General features: G+C 41.6%; 1 protein-coding gene across 3 annotated transcripts in view; it reads left to right on the top strand.

Moving 5' to 3' along the window:
• Positions 1-13,125, top strand: part of BMPR2 (bone morphogenetic protein receptor type 2) — a 626,887-nt gene that overhangs the window by 115,766 nt on the left and 497,996 nt on the right. For 2 of the 3 annotated variants that reach the window (XM_085648966.1, XM_085648965.1), the window contains exon 1: positions 5,158-6,161. The exons of the other annotated variant lie outside the window; for it this stretch is intronic. In XM_085648966.1, the coding sequence (XP_085505092.1) occupies positions 6,104-6,161 (58 nt within the window). In that variant the 5' untranslated portion in view covers positions 5,158-6,103. Of the gene's footprint in view, positions 1-5,157; positions 6,162-13,125 lie in introns of those variants that run through there. 3 annotated transcript variants of the gene reach the window in all.

Genomic DNA, 13,125 nt, shown 5'->3' with positions numbered 1-13,125 from the left:
CAACAAGCAGTATCTGTTGTGAGCTGATATTACTTTTTCATAGGAAGATTACTGGAAGGCGAAAAAGTCATATGGTATTAGACTACTGACATATATTTTTCGATTGTTTGCAACTGGGTCACAAGTAAGTGTATATATCTTCAGTTGCGTTTAGGCCATTGGGGCTTTTGGAGTCTAGTTCTAAGATAAAACGAGTCTCCAATTGTCTAAGAATCTTCTCTCTATTGCCACCACATTTGTTAAATGGCACACAATCAATTATGTAGTATTTGAGAAGTTTAGGATCTGATTGATGATGCTCAGCAAAGTGGCGAGCCACTGGATAAGTGGGGTCTTTGTTTGATATAGCTCGGATGTGTTGTAGTATCCTTTTGTGCCCCTGCAGCTTGGTACTTCCCACGTATCTAAGCCTGCAAGGGCACTCGAGGACATATACTACATATTCTGTTTTGCAGGAAAGGGCTTTATTAATAATTTGATCCCTGTCACTAAATGCAGTCTTATATTTCAATGTGTTGATGCCACATTGGCAAGCTTTGCAACTGCTGCATTTAAAAAAGCCCTTTCTCTGACTAAGCCAGTTGCCTTTGGGTTTTGCCATTGGATTGTTCTGCACTAGTTTATCGCGCATGTTTGGTGCCCTTCTGTTGGTTATGGACAATTTTGCAGGTAAAGTGGGTCATTTCTTATTAGAGGCCAACTTCTCTGTACAATCCTGTTTATTTCAAGGCTTTGCTTACTGAAACCTAATATCATCCGGAATTCATCAATTTTGGGACTGGCTGTTATGTTGGGTGTTTGGTTAAACGAATCTTTGGTATGCATTTTTAGAAGAGTTTCTCTGTCTACCATGGCACATTTAGAGATGGCTGCTTCAATGCATTTTTTAAAGTACCCTCGTTGGAGGAATCTAGTCCGGCTATTGTGTTGGGCTTTTGATAGTTCCTCCTTTGTACTACAGATTCTCTTTAGCCGGATCATTTCTCCGTATGGGATACTCTGTACCAAATGCTTGGGATGTAAACTAGTTGCGTGAAGTACTGAGTTGACTGCCGTGGGTTTTCGGTGGGTTTTCGGTGGATTTTGGTTTCTATACTCTCATTGTGTATATAGACTTCCACATCTAAGAAAGTGACTGTTGAAGCACTAATTTCGTATGTGAAATTCAAATTGATATCGTTTGTATTGAGCTTCTCAACAAATGTTTTTGCCTCCAACTCAGTTCCATCCCATATTAAAAACAGATCGTCTATGTAACGCCACCAACATTTCACATTGTTATCTAGAATGTCCGTAAACTTTCTGTGTAAGACCAGTTCTTCCCACCACCCCATGTGGAGGCAGGCGTAGCTTGGTGAAAAGCAAATAAATTATTGTGAAGACAAAAGTCAATCATGTCAACGAGCATCTTGTTATGGGCTTGGTGGATTGCTGCCCTTTTGCCGAGGTAGTATTGTACTGCTTTGAGACCATCCATATGGTTGATACTCATGTACAATGCTGTGATGTCCATAGTTATTAATAGGTATCCTTTTTTCCACTCAAAATTGTGGATTTCGGTTAAAACATCGCCAGTGTCTCTAAGATATGAAGGAAGTGCCTGTACAAACTCCTGGAGGAAATAGTCAATGTATTGAGACGTGTTTTCAGTCAGACTATTTCTCGCCAAAATAATGGGGCGCCCCGGTGGTTTGGTAGGGTTTTTATGCAATTTTGGTATAAAATAAATTTCAGGAGTTGTAGGAGTGTTGTTTCGAAGGAAACCATATTCATCTTTGTTTAGAAGCCCCAAGCTTCTCCATGCCATAAGTTTACTGTAATAGCTTTCATATGTTGATTTTAGTCTTAGAGGATCACTTCTCCGATAACATTGTGTATCAGTGAGTTGGCTGAGGGCTTCTGCATTATAATCTTCTTTGGACCAGATTACTAGATTTCTGCCCTTATCGGCATTTCTTATAACGATATCTTGATTGCTGGACAACTTTTTCATAAGCTGATTGTATTTGATATTGTGTTTTTTCATCTTGGTTTTGATGGTCTCTTTGTTTGGTTTATTAATCTTTAGGTTCAAATTTTTTAATCCCATGATTATTTGTTCGTGGTATACATCTATGGCATCCATTGGCATAATGGGTACAAAAACTGAACGTGGTTTGAACTTCGATGTTGATTTTGATAGTTCAGTAACCGATGTCGTTGATGTTGCTGCTTCAACCTGGGCCTGTGTGGATGAAGCCAGTGATTGTAAGTCTTTTAGTAGTGGCATGTCCTCATGTGTTAGGCCATAGATTGAGGGGGACCCAATGGGAGGAGGTGATAATGCTGCTGTGTCTTTGGGATTTGTCCCTTTCATCAAATGGTATTTTCGAAGTTTTAATTTTCGAATGGTTTTATATACATCGACTCTGGTTGCAGCATAGGTGAATGAACTTTCTGGGCAGAAAGATAGTCCTAGTGACAACAGTTGTAATTCGGCAGTGTTGAGGGCCAGAGATGTTAAGTTGGTCACCGTGATGCTGTTGCTGTGTGTTTGTTCATCATCTACTTTCGGTTCCACCGTCGAGTTTGATACCGCCTGGTTGAATCTCCTTTGCTGTGCCCTTCTCCTTTCTCTTCGTGTGACTGTTTTTGTTGTTGTTGTTGTTTGTTGTTGCGATTTTTTTGGTCGAAGTATTTGCTTTCTCTCTTCGACTAAAAAATCCAGTTCTTCCGCGAGAGATATTGCCACTGGAACTCTTTTATCTTGAATGTCTGCCTCTGTTTCACTTTCGATTGCTGAACTCAGGTCTGAGGTGGATGAGTTGGCTTGTTGTAATCCTTTGTTGTTCGTGGGTCTTGTGTGGGAACTTGCACTTAATTTGGATATCTTCATGTTTTCATATTTTTTTATAATCCGCTTTGTCACGATGATATTTATATGTTTTGCGTTCTCTAATTTTATCCTCCTCTTTTTTTAAACGTAGTTGCATTTCCTCTTTAAATTTTTTGGATTCCTCTTTCTGGTCCATATCTTCTATTTCCGCATTCAGGATGTCTCTTTGTGCTTGTAACTTGAGGCGGTCTGACTCTGCATACTTTACAAGCAACATCACCAATCTTTTGGAAGATTCTAAATTGATTTCTGCCCACTCTTTAAGCATCTGGGGATCTGGTGTTTCGTAACTGGGGGCAATTAGTATGCGTAGCCCCCGGGGGATTCTTCCAACATCCAGATAACGCTGAAGAGAGCGGCCCTCCCACCACTTGCTTTGTTCGCCTTTCATGAGCTTCTCTAAGCTCCGGTATTTGTCACGGAGACTTGTATTCCTTGTTGCTGCTGGTGCATTGTGGGCTATGTAGTTTGTGTCTGGCGTGATTGAATCGTCGAACATCGCCGAAGCGGCAGCCTCGCGATCTCTGAGCGTGTCGGCTGACATGTCCTTGAGTTTGATAAAATGTATTGTGTATAGGGAGACTTTGGGATCCGTGGGACTATTAGTTAATACTTAGTGGTCTCACTGTCCAAGTCTTAAGCACACCCCTCTACCCAGTATAAATACGTTGTGGGATACAGCTCCTACCTCCCGGCTGCTGTCGGCACTCCTCGGGTCCTCCGGCTCGAGTTAGTGATGTCCTGCTTCGCCTTGCTTCGTAGGTTATGCTGTCCACTGATTGTCCGTTACTGGGGGGCTGAACCGACGATAATCCTCCCGGATTAGCTTCTTGTTGTCAGTTGCCAGACGACGTCTTCTTTGTGTGCTGTCAGCCCAAAAGCGAGGGGGGGTCCGTGTGAAACCGGAGAAGACAAAAACCGGTTTAAAATATCCAAAGCACTCCTTCACCTACGCCTTGGAAAGCGCCTGCACGTCGACAGAAAGGAGCACGGACCACAATTCGGTGCATACGATAATTGGTTTTATTCACTCAAGGTATGCTAGCCATGACGCGTTTCGACTCCGCGGAGCCTTGATCACATGACACGCCATGAAGTTACCTGATCGTATAAATACATTTTTTTCACTTGCAATTGTTTCACCTTCCGGTCTGTGTTAAAGTGACAGTGCTCTCAGTGTTATGTATATATATATATATATATATATATTGGATCATGGGGATAGAATGTTGGATCATTATTTGCTGTGCTTTACTGCTGATCGTACAGTGGTGCTATGCGGAACGAGGTTGCTAATAAAGAATACTTGCACAGTTCATTTCCCTTCATTACAAAGATTTGGCGTTTTAGCGAGAGTTCCAGACTTTAGAATCGGGAAACCAGCTTCTTGGTTTTGGCGTCGGCTAATCAGCCTGTTATTCCGGCCATCTCCATTGATCCCCCTGTGCCTAAAAAATAAATAAATATGATTGTTACACTGTGTAAAATTACTGGTAATCATGTAACGCGCTTCAATACCATCGGCTTGAGTTCGCACTATTGAAACCGCCCCAAAAAAATATAAAAACGCAAATACAGTGGCAATCATCGATAACTGACAGCAAAATTGGTGTGGTGCTAACTGTTCAGGGAGGTTTACCCGGCTCTAAACAAGACGTGACAATGCGAGGCTACCATTCCTTGTAAATCAGAAAGAAAGTGTTCAAAATCATACGTTTACATAGTAGCACAATGCATTACAAGTAAAGTACTAAATTACATAGTTGCACAAATTCCTGGTTTACGCCAGGCTGCGAAAACGTGAGGAAGAAATGAATTAGCTGTGGCCATGTCAAGGCCAGGCATTAAGTCACCGTCTAAGGCAGTTCTAAAGATCTCGTGAAGGGTCACCGAATTAAAAATAGTTCAAGCAACAAAGGTTAAGCCTGGCCCCACGACGGCTACCGTCAGAGCGCGACGCGCTCCCCTCCCCCTCTTTTTTAACACTAGACCGCGAGTTATGCGTACGATCGTTTCATCCATGAAGCAATACTGTGGCAGATCTAAAGTCTTTCCTGTACTGCAGGTGGTTCTTCATCTGGATTAATTTATGTTTTCTATATTTATATATATATATATATATATATATATATATATATATATATATATATATATATGTATATTGGTGAGCCTATGTACACCAAACATGGCTGAACTTTATACGCGGTCTAGCGTTCGAGGCCCTTTAAGACTTCCATGGCAGCAGTTGGTGAAGTTGCGGTTGGAGGGGGCGTGTCCTCTTGCTAGGACCTGCCTCTGGCGCAGGCAGGCAGACTCTTGGCAGGAGGAGACAGCAGCCGCAGCGCAGCCCGCCGGTGAGTCAGCCCGGATCGGATGCCCTCCCCCACCTTTGTGTCTGGCGCTGACCCGGGCGTAGACTGTGGTCGAGGTGCAGTAACAACGCACGGGGCCCGAAAGGGCAGCGGACGACTCCAACCCGTGGATTAAAAAATACAGAACCACGCACAATCACCCTCTTCTCCGCAGAGGAAACTTCTCTTCATCGCCGCGGTACAGCCTGCCCTGTCCGGATATGGGTGTTGGAGCCTGGAGCCACCATCGTGGTCATATCATATAATTTATTTGGGGGTTATTGGCAAAGGGGTGCATAACCTCTGGCTGTTCGTGAATACATATTTGGCTTTATTATATTTATTGTAATTATTTGGAGTTGTTCTTTTATTTTATTTTTTTAATACAAATTATTTTGATTGCGACCCCACGAATGCAGCCGGAGTGACAAACTCCCACTCTGGAATTTCATCGGACGTTCCCCATTTCCCTGCGTTTGGAAGATAGACTGCTTTGTTTGAGATTGTCTTTCGCTTTATCTCCGTGATTTATTTACGACATAGTCTTATTTTTTGGATATGCGAACATTAACATTTACTTTTCGTCACTTTGAAACCAAAGCTCCCTTTAATCGTTTGGAATATTGGCATTTTGGGGGGCTATGTGCCATCCGCCAGCCAGCTGCTTTTTCGACATCGTGAAATTGCGTGGAAAATAAGACACTGTGATATTTCTGCTCAGGTCCGGGATTCTGATAGCCATTGCTCCCTGACGGGATCAGGGTGTGCCTGAGCCCACAGGATGCCCGCTAGCCGCAAGAGGAGCTCGGTCGGAGCAGGAACAAGTACCTTAGGGTTTTAAAGGTTCAAGGCCATTGCTGTCCACAGGATCTCGGATATGCCTCCTCCGTTCGGACTGTTCCTGACCACCCTGGCCCTGTTCAGCACTGCGGCTGGTAAGTGCCCCTTACAACAATGCGACACAGTGAGAATTATCCCTATCCGTTCTCATCCCATGCACTGCCCCCCCAGCATCTGCGCTGTAATCTCAAACCAACCTCTGGCTAACTCCCCATAGCCCCTTCTCCCGCCGGCTTCCAACTGGCCTTCCAATTTTTCTCAAGATCGTTTTAGGAGCAGGGTAACTAGGCAAAAGCAGGCTCTCGTGTCTGTAGGGAATAGCATTGGGGAAACGTAGATCTTGTGCGGGCTACAAAATCATAATGTAATATAATGTATTTCTCTCACGATTCTGTGAGCTAGGCACCGCCCTTACTAGGCCTGTCACTAGCCAGCCACAACTGGATAGACTATTGCCCACCCTTATGAGGGGTGCGTGTTGGATGGCGGGGGGCTACACGCATGACTACTGTGACTGTAATGCCACAGACGAGTTGATAGCGATTGGTATTAGGGAGAATCCTCGATGGTCAAAATTGATACATGCCTTTCTGTATACCCAAGCTTAGATCCCAAACTCTCTGTGCCACAGAGGCCTCAAGATGTGCCGTCTTGAAGGCTGAGACGCTTCTGTTTTGTCTAATGCCGAGGAAGACAGACTATTAGGCTGCCGCAGTAGTAAAGTGTGCTCAATTTAAGAGTGCACATGATATTTCCTGTCTCGAATGACATGTTGTTACTGTCTTATAACGACGCAGGCAAAATCAAAACAATGGAATAGAAACCTGCGGAATCGCCAGATTGATTTAATATTGATTCAAGAGTTTCAGTCCATCCCTTATACTAAATCATCTGCACTTAGACCAATTATACCATATTTAAGAAAGTAAATACAAAGTGTCCTTTTAATTCATGGCAGGACTCAGCGCAGTTTCGTATCCACCAACAACAGACGTGACCCTTAATTCTAAGGATTATTATTTGTAGAGCTCTGGAAAGTGCCTTTAATGGTGTTGATTGGTAAAGATTACATACTATATCGATGAATTTCATAAAGTACATGCAAGCATATAAAATCTATATGTGCCCTATTACAGTGTTCCCTTTTAGAAAAAAAACGAATTTGTTTTAATTGCAATCGTCTATATAAAGTGGTCTAGAAAAATTACATTACATATTAATCTGGCTACACCAAAAGCTGGTATCTGTTAAACCAATATTTGGTTTGACCGAACTTTGTGCATACTTGGCTCGCCTGTGATGCATACAACCCTCAATTGTCAAGCAAAGCGTGACAGGCTGCAGTGAAACGTGTATTTCGATAATTAATGTCTGCTCGGTTTGTACTTCCCCCCCTCCCCCCGCCTTTCAGTAATTACACAGGAAGGGTGTCATTATAGTCATAGACACAACATGTGCAAGGTGGCGGCAGAGGGGAGGGGTGGAGTACTTTGGGAGTGGAACTGTGGGATCTGGTCAATAAAATACATATGCAGTGCAAATGTAGCACACAATACTTTATTGTGTAATCACTAACTCGGTGATACGTCTGTGTTGTCAGCATCTACACCGCTTCAAGGAAAACCCGTGTTGCTTTCTGTGTTGGGTGTACTGTGAAACTTCAGCTCGAACTAATTTTGATGCTGGATACTGCTTTGCTAGCCGAATTGTGTGTTTTTTTTTAACTGAATAATTAAAGTGCAGTTAATTTGTGCACATTTATTGTCATTCTTGGTGAAGTGATAAGCAGTCTGAACAGCTCCGACAATGCATCTGTGGTTTTTAATTCAGTTATAGTATGTAGGAGTTAAGGGAAGTGCCCCCTGAAAATCCTCCAATTTTAGAGGTTCCTTATTTGGTGACTTTAAATTAGCCTTGGAATGCGAAATCTATTAAGAAACAGAATCCTTCTTTCTAGAAATGATATTTGCTGAATTTTTGTCTTGACATGTTGAGGTCTACTCTTTCATTCGACAGAGATATTATATGTTCCTTAATGATTATCAATTTGTATTTCGCCAGAAAATCTAGAAACTCAAAAAAAGTAATTGTGTTTATTCTCGTATCATGTCGGAAGTGTCACCAGGAGTGACGACTTTATTACACCTGTCCCACAACATCCTAATGGTGGACATTGATCATATCGTCCTAAGTCCAGACAGGAGTATGCTTGGCAGGTGACATTGATTGTCACAAATTTAGATTTCCAGATTCATTTTTTTTCAGTATTATCAAAGGGTTCCGCTAAAATTGTGCCCAAGAAAAGGACACCATTGGGGACAAAAATAGATTTTTTTTCAGTGCTGCTTTAAGGGCAAAGTTATGATATTAGTTTACGAGCAATTTAAAATGTGAAACATCATGGTGTTGCCTTAATTAAATGTGGTGACCTACACAAAGTGATTTCTGGACCATCACACTAGGGTGGACCGCTTATGTGCATGGATTTTATCAGTATGCTAGCAGATCATCAGTTAAAAGTGTGTGAGTATATATGTGTTTAATGTATAATAACTATGGGATGGGCGTGTCAATGCTAAGGGCCTTTCTTGTCTTTAATGGCGGCATTTCAACTTTCTTGCCCATGGTCCTAATGGTAATGGCAAACATTGTACTTTGTTACTAATGCATTTTGTTTCAATAGCGATTTTGATTACATTGCCCTAATCAAGATTTTTGCTCATCTTAAATACTAGCCTTATTGGAAAGTTCACGGGGCACAGTTTTTTTTTGTTGCATTGTCTTTGTGCTTAACTGTGTTGTTGATGGGTAAAGAGCTAAGGTGTTCTCCTTATCAGTAATGTTTTTGTTACTTCTGTGAGTGAACTTCCTGTGTGCCATTGTATTTCATAATGATGTCTAAACGCTGACAGGTTGGATTTTCTGTGGCTGCTCAGCAGTCTTTGCAGTAAGTACAGTCACTGAATACATTTTATCACTGACCTTGGTTATTTTTGGGATTACAGAATCTCCACATCTCGCCTTGAAACGCGATAGGTTTTAGATCCGATTTATCTCAGTGCTGGCACCTTCGTGCATGCTACCAAAACATGACTCTCTCTGTAAAGTGGAAAACGATTTTTTAAATTTCTTAGTTTAAGAGGCTTTTATTAATTTTATGTGGTATTAAAAACGAATTTGGACACTCACTTAATGTTATTTTTAGTGCCCTCTATTTAAAGTCCACCTTTTTCTTTTCAGGTTCTTCTTGCATGCATTAGTCAATTAATTCTCATCCATCTACCAGTTCACCACACCATGTTTGGATCCCATTTCTGAACATCACACTCCTCACCCTACGCCTCGATTTATTTCAAACTCCAACCCTCACCCTTTTTTTTAACTGTGTATGCTAAAAGGGCAACATGAACCTAATATGAATCGTTGCACATTATGGCCTCTTAAGTGTTCTAAAGCACTACATAAATTATTGAGAACAGTATAATGTATTATTTTGAAACAATTAAAACCACAATTCTTTGTTTACCCCCGAGGAATATAGTATTTTGCTTGCGGTAATGATGGGCTGTAAATAACCGGTTCACCTGTGTAATCGCATTTTCATCCGTTCTGTTGTGTGGCTTTTAGAAGTATATTTTAATGTTAAAACGAGTAAAAACAGAGAAAACAAGCATTCGTAAAGCCAATAGGTCATGACAATGCAATAGCTATTTAATCTGTCAATGTTGAACAGCCATGTTTAGCAACACAGCTGGGGAAAAAAGCGCTATGACGCAGCCAATGCTCGCCAAATTTTAGCACTTTTTTATCTGGTAGGAGGGGCGGGACAAGGAAAACAACACGGGTTTTGGTATGGTAGGTACTCTAGCTCGCATCGTAAAGTATATGCAGCCCTTGCATACTCCCTTTACATCACGTAGTTGCTTTGTTTTTGCAAAACAGCCACTCATAACAAGGTTTCAAATGACACAAGCCTTGATATTGCCGCAAAAAACACATAAGTGTGTGGCTGGGTTATCTTAACGTCACTAGATACGCTAATGGGAAAAGTGTAAACGGACAAAAAACTGGAAGTGTCACAACTGAAGAGAGCGTTGGTCTTTATGATGGAGTATGGGTAGGGACCATTAGGTGGTAAGTGTCTCTGTTCCCAGTCCATACATGAAAGCGTTCATGTGCCCCCAGTGGCGCCGCATGTTTTATGCTCTCTCTTCCAAGCTTGGCTTGATGTTTTTTGACTAATGTGAGCTGACCACACAAAGCCAGTTGCTTTTCAGGTCTCTACTGGGTTACCTATTGAGCAAGGACATAGCCTGGGGTGTCTGTGCCAACAATGGGATTTTCACCACACAGTGAGGCCCTCCATTACAAGTGAGCTCCCATTGGCGCTGGTCACTGTGAGCAGAGAAACAACCCAGCGGGAAGCACGCGGCCATGGTTTGACAAGAGAGAAGCAGTGCGTTTCATGGCCACTGGGCCAGGGTAGCAATAGAAACAGAACGGAGCAATCACACAAACTAGCTTCAAGCTGGGAAAGGAGAGACTGAAAACAAAAGGACTCATATAGAGTGCTTGAACACACATCAAAATAGCTCCAAGAATGGAAACAGTGGATGGACACAAGTACTTGGTCCATGCTCCAGGGGACAACCTAACGCAAGAAGAAGCATGACTCATGCATGCCATGATAAATGGGAATAAAGGCTATAAGAGCTATGCTGAATCTAACAAATGATAATCTATAGGCAGGCTGTAAACCCACTGAATGTAAACAATATGTTTTGAAGAGACCACGCATGCGCAGTCTAGCCGAGACGTAATAAATAGCTAGCTGCAAATGGCTGGCAGTACAGGCCTGGGAGTGGGCTCATGCTATTGCATCACATCTGCATCATTGTGGATGGTTATAATTTGGCACAGACAGGTTGGCTATATCGGACACCAGAAAACATCTATGTAAGCAAAGCACGGTTATCTCCCAAAATGATATTGCAAATCTGAATGGTGCCATTATCTGTGTCAAATGGGAAGATGAATAGCACCAAAACTCAAACTCTCAAATTATCTATTTTTTTGTTTTGTTGCTTGGTTTGTGAGTGGATGCCTGGAGAACCTCAACATTTCATGTTGTAATACCAATTTTGTACCTTGGGTCATTTGAGCCAAGAATAAGATATTTAACCTCCTGCATTAAAAATAGTGCCTTTCTCAGGAAAGAAAAAATATTCTCCACCCCACTAATAATTTCCAAACTTGATTTTGTCGATCATTTTTACATTTGTTTCCACCTATTGGCAGTATCTATTCTGCAGTTTACATTCTTTTTAAGTCTTGACTGAGACGGCGTAAACGCTGTTACTTGCAGGACATTTTGTTAGCTTACCGGGGGGTTCATATCCAGCTCATTGCTTACCATTGGTTAAGTTCATTTTCTACTCCCATTTCCTTGCTTCTATTTGGACTAGCATAGGCAAAACCTATTGGCTTTGCCATTACTTGTGTTGTCTGTATTTGCAAATATATAGTAAACAAATTTGCACTCATAACTGAACGTCCGTAAATACCTTGACCGTCTCTTTATCTCGGACAGATACTTAATATAATGCACATATCAGTGTTCAATATTCTTAAGAATTGTATTTGTACAATGCACTAACAATCCTCTGGACCAAGGCCGCTCAATGTAAAAAAGCCTGAAATGAATATGGCTCCAAAAAACCGCCTAGACCATGACACAGCTAAGGAAACCGCTTTGAGGATAAGCAACAGTCCCGGAGCCCTCCTTGCTCTGCTGGATGTTGGTTCAGCCTTGTATACTGTTTACTTGCTGCTTCTCTTCTGATCTTCAATTTATGGTGACACGTGAGGGCAAGAATCTTTAACGCCATTTTCTTCTGCTCCTTCAGCCTATGATTGGCTTCCATCTTTGTTTTATAGTTGGAATTGTTTTCCTCCACTCTTGTTTTATCTATGTCTTTCCTTTCTTGAAGATTGTGCAGATTTGGCACGTGCCTCTTCTCTGTAATGAATGCATATGTGTATGGGAAATGGGAACCCATTTTCTGATAGTGATTCTAAAACGTTAGTCTTAATTTATTTAGTAAACGCTCCAACCAGCTGTGCCTATAAATAGTAGTTTTATGAAGCAATCTAGAGGAAATATATGGTTGTGATTCATTGAATCCTCTTGTCATTTTCTAGACACCACTTTTAGTTACGGTGATATGAGTGCTTTGCATTGGCAGTCATACTCTGGCTGTACTGCTAAGGTTGCAATATCTGCTTCTGTACCCATTAAGCCCAGAAATCTAGACCAGGTTTAGGAGTACCAATGATAGTGACCATCGTTCACTTCACACAACAAACTGAATAGCTTCATGGCACCACTGTTACTTATTGTCAGGTAAATTCTACTTTATAATCCTTGTGGGGTGAGACATTGGGTCGGCTCAGCGGGATTTAAACTTGTAATATATGGGTTTCTCATTAATTTCACGAATATGTGTATCTTTTTTCTCAGTACAGCTGTAATCTAATTAGTGAAGTCTTCCCAAGTAAAAGTGCAGTGGCAGCTGATTATCTTTGAAAGTAGTGTGGTGTAAGTAACCACCCCAAATTACACCAAGCAAATGAGTTGGCCAGTAGAAGACCTTGAAAATGGAGTGAAATGGTGCATTTCACTTAATAATTTTCTGATAAATTTATTAGAAAGCCGTGGTTTCTGACAGACACATCATTAACTATTCTAATACTTCCATAATGTGCAAAGCAAAGGCTGACTCCCCAGAAGAGTGGCAAGTTCATTTGAACGAAGACAATTTTGAGGAAATGGCGGCAACAAAATTATGTATTTTTTCAGGACACCGTCCCTAAAAATGTCTTGACTAACGTAGGTGATACAGGCTGTTCAGAAAATGAATCTTCACATGGCCTGTAAATTTTCCTGGCAGCGGTTTTCGACTCCTTTTCTTTTTCCCATCCTGCTCCTTCCAAGTAGATTGCAATTAATACATTTTGAGTGAGAATCTCCCTCAAAGACGCAGAGTGGGCGAAGGCCAG

Source organism: Triturus cristatus, chromosome 3_2, assembly GCF_964204655.1.
Source record: "Triturus cristatus chromosome 3_2, aTriCri1.1, whole genome shotgun sequence".
In the NCBI taxonomy this organism is placed as follows: domain Eukaryota; kingdom Metazoa; phylum Chordata; class Amphibia; order Caudata; family Salamandridae; genus Triturus; species Triturus cristatus.
This window is presented reverse-complemented; position numbering and strand designations above follow the sequence as displayed.